Here is a 20,302-nt window from a genome sequence, read left to right on the forward strand (position 1 = left end):
TGAGGTTTGTGACTGTTTTCTGCCCGAGTGCATTGAGTTATTTTCCAGCAGGGATTGAAGCATTATATTCCCTCTGGCTGCAATACTGCACAGTACATATATATATAGTGCATTACAATTCATGAATTTATGCCATCTGGTAGACACGCGAAGCATTGCAGCCTATTAAATCCTAATCATTATCATTTAACAGATCAGCCGCCCATCAGCCAGGCATGAACCCAGGCTGGGAAGGCAAATGCAACGGGGCTTGTCAGAGGTGAGGAGCGGCGCATTCCAGGTATCTGCCAGGTACATACCGGGTATTTGCTCGAATAAAGTGTGTCGGTGCAGTACAAGAAGAGCTGTGTTTCCTTGTCGGCTACAGGTCATTCCTGTCAGAGATTTGCTGGAGTCTCGGACTGAATAACTGATGCAGAGAAAGAGCACCAGGATATCGGCTTCGGGGTGATCCTAGGTCCCAGTGCACATTTAGCAGCAGCACTAAGGGATCTGTCTCCTCTACTCATTATACACTCACAGTACTTGTGTTTGTGATTGTCACTATTGGGTAATTCTTTTCCTTTCACTTAGTAAAAACGTTGTACAATATTCCATGCATTTATTGTGCGTTTATTTAGGTATACCAGATTAATGAGGAAAGAAAATCCCATTTACTTTATTATTTTATTACTAGGCTGTTTTCGCACTGGCTTTTCTACACATTTCTTTTAGATGAAAGACGTTGATAAATAACCGACTAGGTGTAAAGAGAAGAAGACAAGTGATAGTGTATATATGGAAATATATAGTGTATATCTGTGAGTAAGGGAGAGTACAGGTTACAGAGAGCAAGATGAGATGTGAGCGCAGAAGGATTATGGCCATGTGTAAGAATGAGTTGGAAATTTTAGTGCAGAAGGACAATTAAGTTGCAGAGTATGTAAAGAGTGACATTTTGTGAGGTGTATTTAAACACTGTGTGGAAAGATGAGGGGTGTTAACACTGGGTGATTAATTAATAGTTTGGTATAAGAGTCAGAAATATATACAATAGTACCTGGAATTTCAATGGTGATCAAGATGGAGAGTTCATCTGTAATACAAATATGTGTACATTACAGGAATAAAATAGCACACACATTAGTAACTAGAGTTGCAAAGTGTCAGGTGGGTCTTGCTGCATTTTCCTCACTTCCTGCTTCCCCCCCCCCCCTTCCCACCGTACCCTACATTCATCCCCCATGTGACATGGTACACACTTCTATGTTTTCGGTAGCATCCGGCCGAGGGATGTCAGCAGGTGACCACCCTGCCTGGCTTTGTTTGGCCCTTTGCAACTTTTCTGCATTGTGAGGTGTGTGAAAAACATTGGCAATATGTTTTGGCAGTAGCCCAATATCGCCAACGTATTGGAAGTGGAGACAGGGGGAAGAGAGAGAGAGACACGTGCAAAAAAATGGGCACAACTCATAAGCCGTACCTGGGAAATATGGAGTCAATAGCATATCCGTTCCGGCAAGTATTCGCCTTTCCAGACTTGCGGGTGGCTTCTGCATGAAAAAGTGGCTAAGGTGACAAACTCGCGCATGCCCTTGTTTCATTCAGAAATCAGCTCGCCCAGCTTCAGAAGACTGGCAGACAGCTGATTGGCTGATTGTAAAGTTCCCAAGCTGGGATTGGCTGTAGTATTTTGTGAATGGACTCCAAAATACTATAAGAAACACAGCAGCCAATCTGGAGTTGAGATTCTCTAGGACTTTGAGCGCCAAGACTAGAGCGGCAAATTCAAAATCACCAAAAAATGCTCTTGGAGAAATAGACGCAAGCCGGCTTCAGAAATTTCAAGGCAAGACATTTTCTAAGTCCCACTTTTTAGGGCCAAGTTCTGAGTAGAGAACGTAGCGGTCCGGGCTGGAACGTCAAGTCGAAAAAAGTACCAGGACATTTGGTGCTATCTCCCGGTTAAGGGATTTCGGTGTCTCCGGAGCGGATACAACGGTGACGTCAAGAACTTCATGCCGATTTGAGTTCCAGGACTTCTTGGGCTAAGTCCCGGTCAACTACAAACTTTGTTTTATGGACTGTAGAAGCTAGGAAATTCTAGTTTCCCCCCCCAGACCCCCAGTAAGTGTGTTCACCTCTTGTATTTTGTGATCTACTGTGTGTACATCTGTTTCAATGGAATAAATTACAATTTGTTTTATCATTTGGTTTTGCTTAGTGATATGATCCCAGTATAAAGGTGTAAATGCCTGGTCTCCCGTGTTACAGTGCTCCATTGATCACCTTCAAACAGTACTGGAGATCTCTGTGGAGGAAATTGACAGGCTTAATACAGAGCTTAAAGCCTATCAAAAGGATTTTCACAAGCTTAGAACAGAAATAGGAGCCACTCGGGAGGAGAGACGTTCTGTGAGAGAGGCCTTCAAAGAGTTAAATAGTAACTAAGGAGAAGAGACTATTGATAGAAGAAAAGTCAAGGATGCAATTGGCACTGGAAAGAGCAGAGGCTGTCTTGGAACAAGAAAAGGATCAGTTGGAGATTGTTGTCAAGTAAGCTGGAGAAGGCATACGCTGATTCTGCCCACGACCAGAGTTTCATGGATCAAGTTGGCGCAGCACTAGAAGCGTCTCAGAAAGAAGTTAACAGGCTTAGTACCGAGCTGGAACACTCTTGCCAGGAAGGCCACGGTCAAGACACAGAGCTGTGTACAGTGAGGGATGCCTGTAAGACGGTCCTAAGGGACATAGAGTCAGTAAAGAAGGAGAACATAAACCTAAAGGAAGAACAGGAAGCAAAACGGCGGTGCACAGCCAAAGTAAACTCCACCAGGCAAGGTAACAGCAGTTAAAACTACTATTTATTGGCACAAAATAATAAAAAAAACACTCAAGCGCGTTTCGCGCAAGAGGCGCTTTATCAGTCTTTTTGATAAAGCGCCTCCTGCGCGAAACGCGTTGGAGTGTTTTTTTTTAATTATTTTGTGCCAATAAATAGACGTTTTAACTGCTGTTACCTTGCCTGGTGGAGTTTACTTCGGCTGTGCACCTCCGTTTGCTTCCTGTTCTTCCTGTGCTGCTGTTTGGATTGGAGCACGCCGTGCAGTTCAAGCAACTCTGCCTACAAACAAGAAAGACAGTGAGTACTGCCACAATGTGTATGCATCATGTAACTAAGCTATACTATTGGCTACCATTACTTATTCAATAAGATTGCGGTTCTTCAATCAAGCTTATGTGATACTCACTCACTGGATATACTTGTTATAATAGTTGGGACAGAGGAACTGCTGCCTTATGCAATTTGGATCATTGCTTCATTTTCTATGGACATATGCCTGTGCTGTGGGTTTGGATGCACTGTTTGGGTTTAATCAATACATAGTAGAAAATTCGGGAGAAGAGCTCCCGTAAGTATGCTCCAATCAGCTGTAGTGGATGTGGTAAAATTAATTGGACAACATGAATGTTGTAGTAATGGGACGGCCAAATGACTGTATAAATCGGTGGAAGTGGCCACGGTAGGTGTATATGTCCATCAATCATATAGCTGAGATCCAAAGAGTGTCCCCCAATGGTATATAACCTAGATTAACCTCTCCGTGTTTGGACCAAGCACTGTGATGATATACTCTGTGCCGGTCCTGATTACACGGTATATAATGGAGGTGTCCTCAATGTGTGGATATGGCAATGGGAGAGGAAGGAAGTGGGGGGGGGGGCACTTAGCTTGGGACTGATGTCCTCGATTCTGGTAATCCAACAGGGAAGGATGTCCGGTCACTCGGGAGGCTTCCAGAGCGCTGAGGACTTCTTCTCCTGGCAAACTCTCACGGAGAATGATGGCACTGTTGTGACGTCATCAGTCAGCGACTCGCCTAAGCCGGTATCCTGCTACCGCACCACAATCCCCACGAGAACTGCAGATGATAACTCCTCACTGTGACCCACTCCGTCTGTCGAAATCCACAAATGCCCAAGAATTATGGGTAATAGCCGTGTGCCGTCCCAGAGCGTGCTCCAAAGTAAGAACAGGAGAAGTTGTGATGGGAGAAAAATTGGGCATCGCAAATACTGGAAAACGAGGCTGGTCTTGGATGATAAAAAGTCACTTTATTTGGGCATGATAGCCAACATTAAAAAGCACAAGGTATCCCCTGACGCGTTTCTCACCTCTTAGGGCGCTTTCTCAAAGAAAGGTGAGAAATGCGTCAGGGGATACCTTGTGTTTTTTAATGTTGGCTATTATGCCCAAATAAAGTGACTTTTTTTATCATCCAAGACCAGCCTCGTTATCCATTATCTGCGGTGCCAAATTTTTCTCCCATCACAATTACTCAATACATAGTTTAAACCTAAAGGAAGAGGTTATGAATCTGACTAGTCGGGTCAGTGGAGAGACTGAGAAGCTTCACCAAGCCCAAAGAGTAAAGAAACAATTGGCTCAGGAAAAGTTAGACGTACAGACAGCATTGCAGAATGCAGAGAGAGTGCTGCAAGAAGAACATGTCTCCCTGGAGCAGCGCACACAAGCAGAAAATATGCTGCAGAGCCAGCTGCAAGAAGTGCGTCCGAGTCTGCAGGACGCCAAGGAAAGACAAGTGGATGCTGAGGAGAAGCAGCGAGTTCTGCTGGTAGAAAGTATCCAGACTGCTAACAAAGTAATGATGCTGCAAGAGCATTTGAGTACCCAGTGTGTTTCCCCAGGGAGCAGCATGAGGAGCTTAAGGCCACACTGAACATAACCAAAGCCTCACTGGAGGAGGATCAGCTTAGAGGCAGTTATATCTGTATAAGACGGGCACAAGGCACTCCATAAACTGATGCAAGAGCTAGAGGAGCAGGGACACTGCTCCATCCCCAACAGTCAGTACTCCCAGGAGAAAGAAACCTGGAAAAGGCAAGCTCCTGGGACCCTAGCAAAGGAATTGTCAGAGTTCCAAAACGTAATGAAGGATGCATGGAAGCAAGCTCAGAAGGAGCACAGTGAAGAGATGAAGGCCCTGAGAGAATTGCAGGATGCACTCAAACAGTGGTCCCTCGCTGAGGAGTGGAACTTGCAGCAAAGCCTGGAAGTGGAAGAGCTAAACCTGGCAGCTGAACACACATCCCAGCAACTCACAGCGCTGCAGGCGCAGATCGCTGAGCTCAAGATAAAGAGATACATAAGAGAGAGAGGAGGTGTCCATCCGTCAAGTGGCCAGCCTGACACTGCACTATGAGTTCAAAATGTCCGATTCCTGTGGACTGCTGGACCACACAGTCCGTGAGAAGGCCCGGCTGCAGCTGGATCTAGAGCTGGACAAGGTCCGGGAGGAGTACCGGCAGCTGCAGATCGGAAATAAAGAAAAGGAGACCGATTTAAGCCTTGCTCTGTGTCAGCTGGAAGATATGGAATCTCGACTCCATTCCAAAGAAGCTGAACTGGCAACTGCATTGAGTGGGAAAAGAAATGCAGAAAGACAGCTTCAAGAACTGAAAACGCAAATAGCTGGTCTTAAATGCTCATTAAGTGTTACCACGAAACGGCAGTCACAAAAAGAGACCACGGAGAGTAAACTCAATGTCCCCACTGACTCGTATGGAGAGTCTGATGCATCCATTCCTGATACCCATGTTCCTGATGTCCATGCCCTTGCGATTGAGTTGAACGTACCCATCGGGAAGTTCCTGATTCCCAAACTAAAAGAAATATGTTGGTCACAAAAAAACAGCAACAAGAAAAAGGATTCAGGGCTCCACGGGTTTCTTTAGGAAAGAATTTATTCAAAATACACCTGGAGCCTGGTGCGCCCATTTCTTGTGCCCGTGTTCCTCATGTCCATGCCCTTGCATGTAAGTTGGACGCACCCATCTGGAGGTTCCTTGCAGCGCCCTATATGCCAGTTGTTTTGTTGTCAGACTCCTTACTCCTATGCCTCTGTTTCTGTTCTGTGTTGGAGTAATGTACATTATTAAAGGCCCTTGCTGGTAATCTGGCTTGTCCCTGTTTGTTCCCTGCTCCCTGTTCTCAGTCCTTTACCTACTGTAGTCTCAGTTCCTGCTACCCTGTCCTGCTCCTGCCTTCCTGTTGCTGCACCTCTGTTTGCGACCCTGACCACGCTACCTGCCGCCTGCCTCCGACCTCAACCTGTGACCCCAACAATCCTTGCCTCCCCTACTGTTCCAGCCACCCAGGTCCTACCCGCTACAAGAGTTCCCTGTGACACATTGGAACTAAGGTAGACGAATGTCACATTTTTAAAAATCAAGCGTCAAATATTCACATGTACGAATAAACGCATTATAATATAATATTACATAGTTACATAGTTACATAGTAGATGAGGTTGAAAAAAGACATAGGTCCATCAAGTTCAACCTATGCTAAATTTAGACAACAGATACTTTATCCTATATCTATACTTACTTATTGATCCAGAGGAAGGCAAACACAAAACCCCATTAAGGGAAAAAATTAATTCCTTCCTGACTCCAAGAATTGGCAATCAGATTAATCGGTTGTAACTTAGAATTTTTGCTAAAAATGTGTACATCTTTAGTGGCCCCAAAGGCAAAATGGAAAAAACAAACTATCACAATTAAAAAATATTAGTGTAGTCTCCTGCTAAATGTGTCTTCCTTGATAGGGTAGCAGGCTTAATATCTTTGTGTTCTTTTGTTTTTTGAGATGACTAAGATTGTTTATTTCGGAGCTGTGTGTTTGGGTCTAAGCACACACCTGCTGTGGTAGATTTACAATTTTGCCGCCCGGGCCTCCTTCTCTTGCAGCTACAGTGGCGGCCGCCTTTATCCTAGTGCGGCCGTATCGGCGCAACTTTGAAAACCGCGGGCAGATGCAGTATTTGATGCAGTATGTTCCGATATTTTAGCCGCGGCCGCCTTTATCCTAGTGCATTTTATTAGCGCTATCTAGGCATGAATGCGGCATGAACGCGGTGAAGTGCGGTAAAGTGCGTGGCATTCGGAAAAAATCCCCGAAAAAATTTGGAGATGTTAGAGAATACAAGGGGCCGCGGTTGTACCCGTAATGTTTCCATGACAACGCTTCGCTGCAGAAGAAGGAAGACGACGCGGCAGTAGAAAGTAAGAGACCTTTACAAAGGCCGCCTCCGGCAATGAGTTTAGTTGTTGTGGGGAAGAGAGCGGGTGTCTGTAACTGCAGCACAGCCCCTCCGCAGCACCGGCCGTACCAGGCCTATCGGGCCTTTGGGTAATCCGGCACTGCCAAAACGTAATAGTTGTAGTCACTGAGAGATTTCCTCCCTCAAGAGAAAGGTGAAAATGATCTTTGCAACAGCAATGAGATGGAAAATATCTACAATTCCCATTTCACACCGTATGATTGTAGATTTGTTAATATTTCATTAACTCCCCCCGCGCAGCACCTGCCACCCTTTCAGGACGGCCCCCTCCAACAGCACCACACTGCAGCACTGCCCCCAGCAGTACCGACCCTCTTCCCCACACAGCTCCACCCCACCCGCAGACCCCCTGCAGCACCACCCCCACCGCAGGTCCGGCCCTCTGCAGTACTGCCCACCCAGCGCAGTACTGCCCCCCACTCAGCATCAACCCCCGCAGCACCGCCCAACCCGCAGCCCCAGTCCACAAAAGCACCGGCTATCCTGCAGCACCGCACCTCCCTGCAGCACCTAATAAGACCGGACAGAATCCATGATGTACACGTAATAAGGCTGAATACAATTATAAGGCCACAATTATAGTGCGCACAACATGAACAAAATACAGCAGCTCTATCGGCCGGCCATAGTGCACGCGACCGCGCACCCGAGGAAGCACGCCGGTGCGGCATAATTTTGAAGTGACAAACTTTTTTGTTTTTTCGCGCCACGTGAGCAGTTTAACCAATGAGGGCAAACCAGGCTGGTGACGTCATGGCCACACTTCCCCATCAGAGTGTGCGACAGGCGCCTGCACTATAAATGAAGCCTAAGAAAGATAAAGGCTTAGTATGTGTAGGGTATAAGTGAGGGAACAGTTTAGTACAGCTGCAGCGGCCGTTATTCAAACACCACGCGTTGTGTACATCGGAATACCGATGTCATGACACGGGAGGTATTCCAACCGTACCGCCTTAAGACGTGAGTGCGGCAAGTGCAGAAAATGGCATTTTAGAGTTCTGTTTTTTAAACACCTTAAATTGACACAGTAGCACAGTATTGTACACATTACAATTCATTCATTTCATTGCACCCAAAGAAACAGAATCCATGAGATTCAACAAAGCAATCACGATAAGTGTGGGAGCCTGGGGCGATTGGCTGCTTTCATGCTGTGTGGAGTACAGCAGAGCACACAAAATCAGCACCTAGATTTGTTTGAATATCGGCCGCTGCAGCTGTATGTGTAAGGAAACTTACGGGTGTATATGGGAGGGAATATACTTACATTGAACACCCAGTATGATGGTTTTCTGGGTAGACGTTGGCACAGCTGGGAAAGTGACCCTGCAGGTTATAGATGACTGGTGATCCTTCAGAGATGGGGTAAACGTGGCCTTTGAGGAGTAGGTCCAGGTGCCAGTCAGATTATCCTTCATTGCTTTGTTCACCCATTTGAGCCCTGGGACAGAGACAGTGTTGTCTTCCCTTACACTTCCCTCCCATGTGATTATTGGAGCCGTCCCGGAGCATTTCCCAGGAGCTGTGCATGCCAGTGTCACCTGTTTACCTGCGATGAGATTCCCCAAGGAAGAGATACTGGGCGTTTCTCTTAGATCTACAGGATGAACAAGAAATGATTTGTAGAGTAATATACATTTACCCTGAACAAACTAATACAGTACCCCCTGTATGTGTCTCTGCCAATGCAGGCTGCCACCCTGACACAGAAACAGAGTACCTGAATCTCTCTCCCTGCCGCAGGCTGACATAATGATGAGATACAGAATGACTGGATAAATAAATGTATTCTTCCCGCTGCAGGGTAAGGAGGGGTCTGGGTGTAGAAAGGAACTATGGATTTTTAACTTTATACTTTCCACTATACGGTGACGTGACATGAATATTTAATCTCATTGGGACGTCTTGTCCTACATGTTATTGGGCTAGAATTTATGTTAATCTGTTTTTTATGCTGGTTTTATCATTTCCCCCATTGTACTGCGCCGTAGGACATATTATCACATTACAGTGGCGACACACTTTATTCTCGCTCGGCTAGTCCCGTGAATTCGGGTATACCCGGGTGTATTCAGGTTTCTGATCGTTTTCTGCCAGAGTGCATTGCGTTATTTTCCCGGCAGGGATTTAAGCATTTTATTCCGGCTGGCTGAAATACTGCAATGCCGTGTAAAAACACATGGCTTGCGAGCTGTTCTCTTTGAAGCCGTCTCCTATAATGAATTGTAATGCAGTATATATACTGTATATATATATATACTGTATAACAACTACCCTATAACCCCTAACATACAGTACTGTACACATACAGTACTGTATATGCACATACATAAATGATACTACTGTATGGGCGGCGGGGGCGAGATGTGTTTGCAGCAGAGAGAGAACCGCTGCTCTCTCTCTGCGCAAACATCGGCACATTAAAAATTATTTTAAATACATTTCTATTGATAGTGTAGATGTGCAGGGGGTCTCCGGAGCTGAACCGCGTTGGTTTCAGGTCTGGGGACCCCCTGCTCCCCGAGATACAGCCCCCTTTATGAGGTGCCGGTATCCCTCTGCTTGGTTTAAAGGGCCCGATCACGTGATCGCGGCCTGTAAACCAAGCAGAGCAGAGGGATACCGGCACCCCCTAAAGGGGCCTGTATCTCGGGGAGCAGGGGGTCCCCAGACCTGAAACCAGTGCGGTTCTGCTCCGGAGACCCTCTGCACATGTACAGTATAAATAAAACACATACAGTATATACAGTAAATAAACACTCGTTCTTTACCTTAGCGGCTATGCGCTATGGTAAAGAAGTAGCATTTCTGTATTTTAATAATATTGTACAGTGAGCAGGGGGTTCCCTGAGCCAGAAATTAATGCTCAGGGACCCCCCCTGCTCCTGCTCAATATTATTAAAAATACATATGTACCACAATCAAAGAAAATATTTACAAAATACTGTACCGCTGGTATCTTACCCCAGTTAGAATAAATCAAATCTACCCACTGGCATCCGATCTATGTTGGAGAGGCTGCGGTCAAAAGGGGGACATGGCCCACATTTGGTGGTCATGTCCGGAAATTCAGAAATACTGGGAAACAACACAAAAATTAATAGAGGAGGTCACAGACCTCACAATACCTATTGAACCGCTGACCTACCTGTTGGCCAGGCCCTTAGACTACCTGGACCGGCCTACAGGAAAATTAGTCTCCTTCATTCTAACGGCGGCTCGATGTGCGGTGGCTGCCGCCTGGAAGAAAGTGTCTCCCCCCTCAAAACAAACAATAATAAGAAGGGTGCAAGAAGTAATGGACATGGAGAGATTGTCTGCTTTCCTTAAGAGGTCATCCACCTCATTCACAAACATCTGGGATCCATGGTACACCCACATGGATATAAGGCGAAACACCCCCTAACAAACTAGAGGCAAAAATCACACTAGAGCCCAAACTAGGGGAAAAAAAAAATAAATAAATATGGAATATGGGATCAAGGCCTCCTCCCGCCATACCCTTTCCAGCCTCCCCCCCACACCCCACCCCCTCCCACACCCCACACCCCCACTCTATTCCCTTTCTGTTTCCACACTCGCGCCTCCCTGATGGACCACAGTAGGTCAAGGGGACGTTGAGTCTTTACTTTTCTCTTTTCACTCAAGAAAAAGAAAAAATGTATACTAGGCTGATATATTGCTTGCAATGTTTATACCATGTAATGACTTATCTGCCTAATAAAAAATTTGGAAAAAAAAAAATACAGAAATGCTGCTTCATTACCATAGCGGATAGCCGCTAAGGCAATGAAGGGGTTAACCCACCGTGCCCGCTTTATTGTGGGTACTGACTGGGTGGTTAGGCCTCACGGGGGGGGTTAGTGTGGGAGGGTATGTAGGCATCCCGAGTGGTTGGTGAGGGTGGGTTAACCCCTTCATGACTGTAGCGGTTAATAACCGCTATGGTGATTAAGGGGTTAGGGGACATTACTTTGGATGTTTTAATTTTTGTCTCTGTTTTGCAGAAGCGGAGGGGCCATGGCCAGGATGGGGGGGGGGTAACGGTATGTGGGAAGGGGGTGAGGGTGGTTAGACCTCACAGTATGCACATTGGGTCCCCCCCTCCCCACATTTACATACACTGCACTGACAGCAATGCAGGGAGGGAGATTTACTGTAACAGAAACATCTCTCTGCCTTCAGTGTAATCTGTTTAAAGACCCCTCCCCCCTCCCTAATGTTTCTGTTAAATCTCTCTGCCTTCAGTGTAATCTGTTTAACAGAAACATTAGGGGGGAGGGGGCTTTACATCTCTCTGCCTTCAGTGTAATCTGTTTAAAGACCCCTCCCCCCTCCCTAATGTTTCTGTTAAATCTCTCTGCCTTCAGTGTAATCTGTTTAACAGAAACATTAGGGGGGAGGGGGCTTTACATCTCTCTGCCTTCAGTGTAATCTGTTTAACCGAAACATTAGGGGGGAGGGGGCTTTAAACAGATTACACTGAAGACAGGGGATGTACTGTATTGTTCATCATGTATTTTGTTTATTGCAATGCTGTGTATAATGTATAAGGTTTTTTACAATTAGATAGATGTAATCCTTGGTATTGTAAGGGTTAGCTTTGGTTTTAAATTGTGTTTTCTGGTTGGTACTTACAGTATATATTGATTTTTGTTTACTTGATTGGTTAAAATAGTTGACTTGTTTGGAAGTGTTTGTATTTACTGGTACAGTAGCTTGCAATTATATTGTTAACATTCATTTGCAGAATGTATATGGTGCATAGATTTTATGCATCATTTATACAATGTAAATGCAATGTACTGTGTGGATTGGAATGTTATGTTTTATATTGTAAGATCAGTTAGGATTATTAAATGGATTATTATTATTGTCTGTATAGAGAAGCGTTATTTGTAGGACAGTATGATTTTGATAACCATTCTACAGTACATGTATTTGTATATTGGTTCATCATGTGTGTGTATATACTGTGTGTGTGTATATATATATATATATATATATATATATATATATATATATATATATATATATATATATATATATATATATATATATATATATATACTGTATACTGTATATATATATATATATATAGATATATATATATCTATATATATATATATATATATATAGATATATATATATAGATATATATATATCTATATATATATATATATGTATGTATACAGTATAAATATACACAGTATATACTGTATATGTATAGGGACTGTTATTATATATATACTGTATATATATACAGTATATATATATATACAGTATATATTTATTTCTCTTCATGTATTTATTTATTTATTTAGATTTATTTATTAATTGTGGGGCTGCTGTGCGTGAATTTTTTTTATTGGGGGTAGCGGGGGTGAGGGGGGTGTTTGGCCCTTGGTGTGAGTTTAGGACTTGCAGCAGCAGCACAATTAATAAATAAATCTAAATAAATAAATAAATACATGAAAAGAAATAAATACATTTAAAATACATTTTTATTGATAGTGTAGATGTGCAGAGGGTCTCCGGAGCTGAACCACGTTGGTTTCAGGTCTGGGGACCCCCTGCTCCCCGAGATACAGGCCCCTTTAGGGGGTGCCGGTATCCCTCTGCTCTGCTTGGTTTACAGGCCGCGATCACGTGATCGGGCCCTTTAAACCAAGCAGAGGGATACCGGCACCTCATAAAGGGGGCTGTATCTCGGGGAGCAGGGGGTCCCCAGACCTGAAACCAACGCGGTTCAGCTCCGGAGACCCCCTGCACATCTACACTATCAATAAAAATGTATTTCAAATATATTTATTGTCATTAATTTATTTATTTAGATTTATTTATTTATTTTTTGGCGGCTGCTGTGTGTGAGTTTTTTTTTATTGTGGGTAGCGGGGGTGGGTGAAGGGGGTATTAGCCCCAACGGTGCTTGTTTAGGGCTTGCGGGGGGGGTAGCGGGAGGGCTTAACCCCTTCATGACCGTAGCGGTATTAACTGCTACGGTCGTGAAGGGGTTAAGTGCACCCGCAACCCCCCCGCAAGTCCTAAACTCACACCAAGGGCCAAATACATCTCTCTCACCCATCCCCACTACCCACAATAAAGCGGGCACGGTGGGTTAACCCCTTCATTGCCTTAGCGGCTATCCGCTATGGTAATGAAGCAGCATTTCTGTATTTTTAATAATATTGAGCAGGAGCAGGGGGGGTCCCTGAGCATTAATTTCTGGCTCAGGGAACCCCCTGCTCACTGTACAATATTATTAAAATACAGAAATGCTGCTTCTTTACCATAGCGCATAGCCGCTAAGGTAAAGAACGAGTGTTTATTTACTGTATATACTGTATGTGTTTTATTTATACTGTACATGTGCAGAGGGTCTCCGGAGCAGAACTGCACTGGTTTCAGGTCTGGGGACCCCCTGCTCCCCGAGATACAGGCCCCTTTAGGGGGTGCCGGTATCCCTCTGCTCTGCTTGGTTTACAGGCCGCGATCACGTGATCGGGCCCTTTAAACCAAGCAGAGGGATACCGGCACCTCATAAAGGGGGCTGTATCTCGGGGAGCAGGGGGTCCCCAGACATGAAACCAAAGCGGTTCAGCTCCGGAGACTCCCTGCACATCTACACTATCAATAGAAATGTATTTCAAATGTATTTATTGTCATTTATTTATTTATTTAGATTTATTTATTTATTTTTTGGCGGCTGCTGTGTGTGAGTTTTTTTTATTGTGGGTAGCGGGGGTGGGTGAAGGGGGTATTAGCCCCAACGGTGCTTGTTTAGGGCTTGCGGGGGGGGGTAGCGGGAGGGCTTAACCCTTTCATGACCGTAGCGGTATTAACTGCTACGGTCGTGAAGGGGTTAAGTGCACCCGCAACCCCCCCGCAAGTCCTAAACTCACACCAAGGGCCAAATACCCCCCTCTCCCATCCCCACTACCCACAATAAAGCGGGCACGGTGGGTTAACCCCTTCATTGCCTTAGCGGCTATCCGCTATGGTAATGAAGCAGCATTTCTGTATTTTTAATAATATTGAGCAGGAGCAGGGGGGGTCCCTGAGCATTAATTTCTGGCTCAGGGAACCCCCTGCTCACTGTACAATATTATTAAAATACAGAAATGCTGCTTCTTTACCATAGCGCATAGCCGCTAAGGTAAAGAACGAGTGTTTATTTACTGTATATACTGTATGTGTTTTATTTATACTGTACATGTGCAGAGGGTCTCTGGAGCAGAACCGCACTGGTTTCAGGTCTGGGGACCCCCTGCTCCCCGAGATACAGGCCCCTTTAGGGGGTGCCGGTATCCCTCTGCTCTGCTTGGTTTACAGGCCGCGATCACGTGATCGGGACCTTTAAACCAAGCAGAGGGATACCGGCACCTCATAAAGGGGGCTGTATCTCGGGGAGCAGGGGGTACCCAGACCTGAAACCAACGCGGTTCAGCTCCGGAGACCCCCTGCACATCTACACTATCAATAAAAATGTATTTAAAATAATTTTTAATGTGCCGATGTTTGCGCAGAGAGAGAGCAGCGGTTCTCTCTCTGCTGCAAACACATCTCGCCCCCGCCGCCCATACAGTAGTATCATTTATGTATGTGCATATACAGTACTGTATGTGTACAGTACTGTATGTTAGGGGTTATAGGGTAGTTGTTATACAGTATATGTATATATATATATGTATATATATATATATATACACTGGCAACACACTTTATTCGAGCTCGGCTAGTCCCACGAATTCGGGTATACCCGGGTGTATTGAGGTTTGTGACTGTTTTCTGCCCGAGTGCATTGAGTTATTTTCCAGCGGGGATTGAAGCATTTTATTCCCGCTGGCTGCAATACTGCACAGTACATATATATATACTGCATTACAATTCATGAATTTATGCCATCTGGTAGACACGCGAAGCATTGCAGCCTATTAAATCCTAATCATTATCATTTAACAGATCAGCCGCCCATCAGCCAGGCATGAACCCAGGCTGGGAAGGCAAATGCAACGGGGCTTGTCAGAGGTGAGGAGCGGCGCATTCCAGGTATCTGCCAGGTACATACCGGGTATTTGCTCGAATAAAGTGTGTCGGTGCAGTATACTGTGTATATACAGTACTGTATATATATACTGCATTACAATTCATGAATTTATGCCATCTGGTGGACACGCGAAGCATTGCAGCCTATTAAATCCTGATCATTATCATTTAACAGATCAGGCCCCCGTCAGCCAGGCATGAACCGTGGCTGGGAAGGCAAACGCAACGGGGCTTGTCAGAGGTGAGGAGCGGCGCATTCCAGGTATCTGCCAGGTACAAACTGGTCATTTGCTCGAATAAAGTGTGTCGCAGCAGTATATATAAAGTATAAATAATAATAATAATCAAGTCTGTGCCTAACATTACATAGTAAAGCAACTCCGCATGCTTTTTTGCTAATAACAATTACTTAGTCAAATCCAAATGGTCACAAACTCACCTGTCACCTGCAACATGAGCATAGTTGATCTATAAGAATATTTTAAATGACCGTCTTCAATCCTGAAGAGATAGAACCCACTATCCGCTTTACTTGCATCATTTATTATCAGGGAGCAGTCTCTAGCTCTCAGTTTAACTCCTGCCGTGTTAAAGCTTCGTCTTTCAACTAACATAGAGTCTGGATCGCAAATGTCAACTCCAGTGCTATTCAAGGCTGCAAGGTATGCAATTGTCTTGTTATCCTCATAATTTAATTCCGGTAGCCAGAATCCCTTGATATTGTCTGACCATGGCACCTTCTTATTAACAGTAAAGTTACAGGGGATGAGCACACACAGCCCCTCCTGCACAGTGATATTTCGTTTCACCTTAATACGATAGCTGTCAAACTTCTGACAAATGATATCTGGGGAGAGAAGAATTTACGTGTAGAAATGTGGAAGCATTTACATCAGTGTTTCTCACTTGGCGCCGTGGGAGGATCAAAAGGAGACGCTGGGTCACAAAGTGACTTTCTTTCCACCTGTCACTTGAAACCCCTTACATACCTTCGCTGCATCGATGACATCCTCCTGATTAGGACTTCTGGCGAACAGGACCTCCTACAGTTCCATGAAAACTTCAATACGTTCCACCCGACAATCAACCTCAAACCCACCAATTCCCCGGACGAAGTATATTTCCTAGACACCACCATCACCATAAAGAACCACCAACTACAAACTTCTGTATACCGCAAACCTACAGACAGTGCCAGATATTTGAGGGACAACAGCTTCCACCCGACACACACTAAGCATGCAAGCATCTACAGTTAAACAGTTAAACTCCAAAAATAAAATGAGGATGTTTAATAGATAAGCTCACAAGGAGATGAACATGACAAACGCACCAACGCGTTTCCTCCTGTAGGACTTTATCAAGGCTTTACACCTTGATAAAGTCCTACGGGATGAAACGCGTTGGTGCGTTTGTCATGTTCATCTCCTTGTGAGCTTATCTATTAAACATCCTCATTTTATTTTTGGAGTTTGTCCGTGATACTTATTTCTTCAGGATTGTCTTCAGTTGCAGTCCACCTTTGCTCTACCTTACTACTATTGCGTCTACACTTCAGGATTGCACGCAGAGGAATCACTATCTATTATTGGCGTTCTGGACTACAATATACCCCCAAGGGCAGGTAATGGGCAATAGCCCTCATATTATTACCGTTGACCCTGTATGGGGATATTTATATTTTAAGAGGGGTTTGCATTTTTGACCACTTCTGCGGTAGTCGGGCTGACTGACCGCTAGGTCTTTATTTTGCCCCCCCTTAAAAACTTACATTTTCTATATGAGCCTATGGACATAATACAGGTAAACCCCGTTATAGCGCGGTCCTCGGGGGCCACCCGATCCGACTGCGCTAGACCCGGGGGCGCGCTAATTTTAAAAAAAAATGGCCGCCGCGCGCCTGATCGGGAGGGAGGGAGTGAGGAGGGAAGGAAGAGGTGGCCTGAAGCCCTACACGTCCCCTAGCAACGGCGAGTCCTCCCACCACCGGCATCCATTTCCTCCCCCCAGACCCCCACACCTACCGGCCCTCCACGGCATAGCCCATGCGGCCCTCCAAGTCCCGGCCTGCTCCTCACTCACCCCCCTCCCAACACCCTCCCCCCTCCAGACACCCCCCCGCTCCTCCTGATGCCAGCTCCGCTCCTCCCGACACCCCCCTCCTCCCGACACCCCCCCTCCTCCCGACATCCCTCCTCCTCCCGACATCCCCCCCTCCTCCCGACACCTGATGCCAGCTCCGCTCCGATCTCAGCAGCCGAAACCAAAGGTAGGGAGGGGGAGTGGGAGGTGTGGTGTAGTGTGCTGTGAGAGTGTGTTGTGAGTGCTGTGAGAGTGTGCTGTGAGAGCTGTGTGCTGTGAGAGTGTGCTGTGAGTGCTGTGTGCTGTCAGAGTGTGCTGTGAGTGCTGTGAGTGCTGTGTGCTGTGAGAGCTGAGTGCAGTGTGCAGTGTGTGCAGTGAGAGTGTGCTGTGAGTGCTGTGTGAGTGTGCTGTGAGTGCTGTGTGCTGTGAGAGCTGAGTGCAGTGTGCAGTGTGCAGTGTGTGCTGTGAGAGTGTGCTGTGAGTGTGTGCTGTGAGAGTGTGCAGTGAGTGCTGTGTGAGTGTGCTGTGAGTGCTGTGTGCTGTCAGAGTGTGCTGTGAGTGCTGTGTGCTGTCAGAGTGTGCTGTGAGTGCTGTGTGCTGTCAGAGTGTGCTGTGAGTGCTGTGTGCTGTCAGTGTGCTGTGTGCTGTCAGAGTGTGCTGTGAGTGCTGTGTGCTGTGAGAGCTGAGTGCAGTGTGCAGTGTGCAGTGAGAGTGTGCTGTGAGAGTGTGCTGTGAGAGTGTGCTGTGAGAGTGTGCTGTGAGAGTGTGCTGTGAGAGTGTGCTGTGAGAGTGTGCTGTGAGAGTGTGCTGTGAGAGTGTGCTGTGAGTGTGCTGTGAGTGCTGTGTGCTGTGAGAGCTGAGTGCAGTGTGCAGTGTGTGCAGTGAGAGTGTGCTGTGAGTGATGTGTGCTGTGAGAGTGTGCTGTGAGTGTGCTGTGAGAGCTGAGTGCAGTGAGAGTGTGTGCAGTGTGCAGTATGTGCAGTGTGGAGTTTGCGCAGTGTGGAATGTGTGCAATGTGGAGTGTGCGCAGTGTGGAGTGTGCGCAATGTGGAGTGTGTGCAGTGTGGAGTGTGCGCAGTGTGGAGTGTGCGCAGTGTGGAGTGTGCGCAGTGTGGAGTGTGCGCAGTGTGGGGTGTGCACAGTGTGGAGTGTGCGCAGTGTGGAGTGTGCGCAGTGTGGAGTGTGCGCAGTGTGGAGTGTGCGCAGTGTGGAGTGTGCGCAGTGTGGAGTGTGTGCAGTGTGGAGGGAGTGCAGTGTGGAGGGTGTGCAGTGTGGAGTGTGCGCAGTGTGGAGTGTGCGGAGTGTGGAGTGTGTGGAGTGTGGAGTGTGTGCAGTGTGGAGTGTGTGCAGTGTGGAGTGTGTGCAGTGAACAGTGTGTGCAGTGAACAGTGTGTGCAGTGAACAGTGTGTGCAGTGAGCAGTGTGTGCAGTGAGAGTGTGTGCAGTGAGAGTGTGTGCAGTGTGGAGTGTGTGCAGTGAACAGTGTGTGCAGTGAGCAGTGTGTGCAGTGCACAGTGTGTGCAGTGTGTGCAGTGAGTGTGTGAAGTGTGCAGTGTGTGCTGTGTACAGTGTGCAGTGTGTGCAGTGAGCAGTGCGTGCAGTGTGGAGTGCGTGCAGTGTGGAGTGTGTGCAGTGTGGAGTGTGTGCAGTGTGGAGTGTGTGCAGTGTGGAGTGTGTGCAGTGTGGAGTGTGTGCAGTGTGGAGTGTGTGCAGTGTGGAGTTTGCACAGTGTGGAGTGTGCGCAGTGTGGAGTGTGCGCAGTGTGGAGTGTGCGCAGTGTGGAGTGTGCGCAGTGTGGAGTGTGCGCAGTGTGGAGTGTGCACAGTGTGGAGTGTGCGCAGTGTGGAGTGTGCGCAGTGTGGAGGGAGTGCAGTGTGGAGGGTGTGCAGTGTGGAGGGTGTGCAGTGTGGAGGGTGTGCAGTGTGGAGTGTGGAGTGTGTGCAGTGTGGAGTGTGTGAAGTGTGGAGTGTGTGCAGTGTGGAGTGTGTGCAGTGTGGAGTGTGTGCAGTGAACAGTGTGTGCAGTGAACAGTGTGTGCAGTGAGCAGTGTGTGCAGTGAGAGTGTGTGCAGTGAGAGTGTGTGCAGTGTGGAGTGTGTGCAGTGAACAGTGTGAGTGTGTGCAGTGTGGAGTGTGTGCAGTGAACAGTGTGTGCAGTGAGCAGTGAACAGTGTGTGCAGTGTGTGCAGTGAGAGTGTGTGAAGTGTGCAGTGTGTGCTGTGTACAGTGTGTGCAGTGAGCAGTGTGTGCAGTGAGAGTGTGTGCTGTGTGCAGTGTGTGCAGTGAGCAGTGTGTGCAGTGAGCAGTGTGTGCAGTGAGAGTGTGTGCTGTGTGCAGTGTGCAGTGTGTGCAGCGAGCAGTGTGTGCAGTGAGAGTGTGTGCTGTGTGCAGTGTGCACACTGTGCAGTGTGTGCAGGGAGCAGTTTGTGCAGTGAACAGTGTGTGTAGTGAACAGTGTGTGCAGTGAACAGTGTGCAGTGAGCAGTGTGTGCAGTGAGAGTGTGTGCAGTGAGCAGTGTGAGTGTGTGCAGTGAGAGTGTGAGTGTGTGCAGTGTGTGCAGTGAGTGTGTGCAGTGAACAGTGTGTGCTGTGAACAGTGTGTGCACTGAACAGTGTGTGCAGTGTGTGCAGTGAGAGTGTGTGCAGTGTGCAGTGTGTGCTGTGTGCAGTGTGTGCTGTGTGCAGTGAGCAGTGCGTGCAGTGAACAGTGTGTGCAGTGAGCAGTGTGTGCAGTGTGCAGTGTGCAGTGTGTGCAGTGTGCAGTGTGTGCAGTGAGAGTGCGTGCTGTGTGCAGTGTGCAGTGTGTGCACTGTGCAGTGTGTGCAGTGAGCAGTGTGTGCAGTGAGTGCAGTGAGTGTGTGTGCAGTGAGCAAATTTTTTTTTAATAAAAACAAAAAATGGGAGCCACGTGAAAACCGCGTTATAACCGATCGCTTATAACGGGGTTTACCTGTATAGTGTTCCATTTTGCAATATATTTTTCAATTACCAAAGATGATTTTGTGTACACATGGATATTGAGCGTCATTCTCCACATTACTACTCGGT

At 46.6% G+C, this 20,302-nt stretch overlaps 1 protein-coding gene across 17 annotated transcripts in view; it reads right to left on the bottom strand.

Moving 5' to 3' along the window:
* Nucleotides 1-20,302, bottom strand: part of LOC142497911 (sialic acid-binding Ig-like lectin 16) — a 226,293-nt gene that overhangs the window by 190,165 nt on the left and 15,826 nt on the right. For 15 of the 17 annotated variants that reach the window (XM_075606354.1, XM_075606351.1, XM_075606346.1 and 12 more), the window contains exons 3-5: nucleotides 15,613-16,020; nucleotides 8,395-8,724; nucleotides 1,040-1,075 (exon numbers count right to left, since the gene is read on the bottom strand). In XM_075606354.1, the coding sequence (XP_075462469.1) occupies nucleotides 1,040-1,075; nucleotides 8,395-8,724; nucleotides 15,613-16,020 (774 nt within the window). The remainder of the gene's footprint in view (nucleotides 1-1,039; nucleotides 1,076-8,394; nucleotides 8,725-15,612; nucleotides 16,021-20,302) is intronic. The other 2 variants (XM_075606350.1, XM_075606353.1) reach the window with 2 other exon arrangements.

Source organism: Ascaphus truei, chromosome 6, assembly GCF_040206685.1.
Source record: "Ascaphus truei isolate aAscTru1 chromosome 6, aAscTru1.hap1, whole genome shotgun sequence".
NCBI lineage: Eukaryota > Metazoa > Chordata > Amphibia > Anura > Ascaphidae > Ascaphus > Ascaphus truei.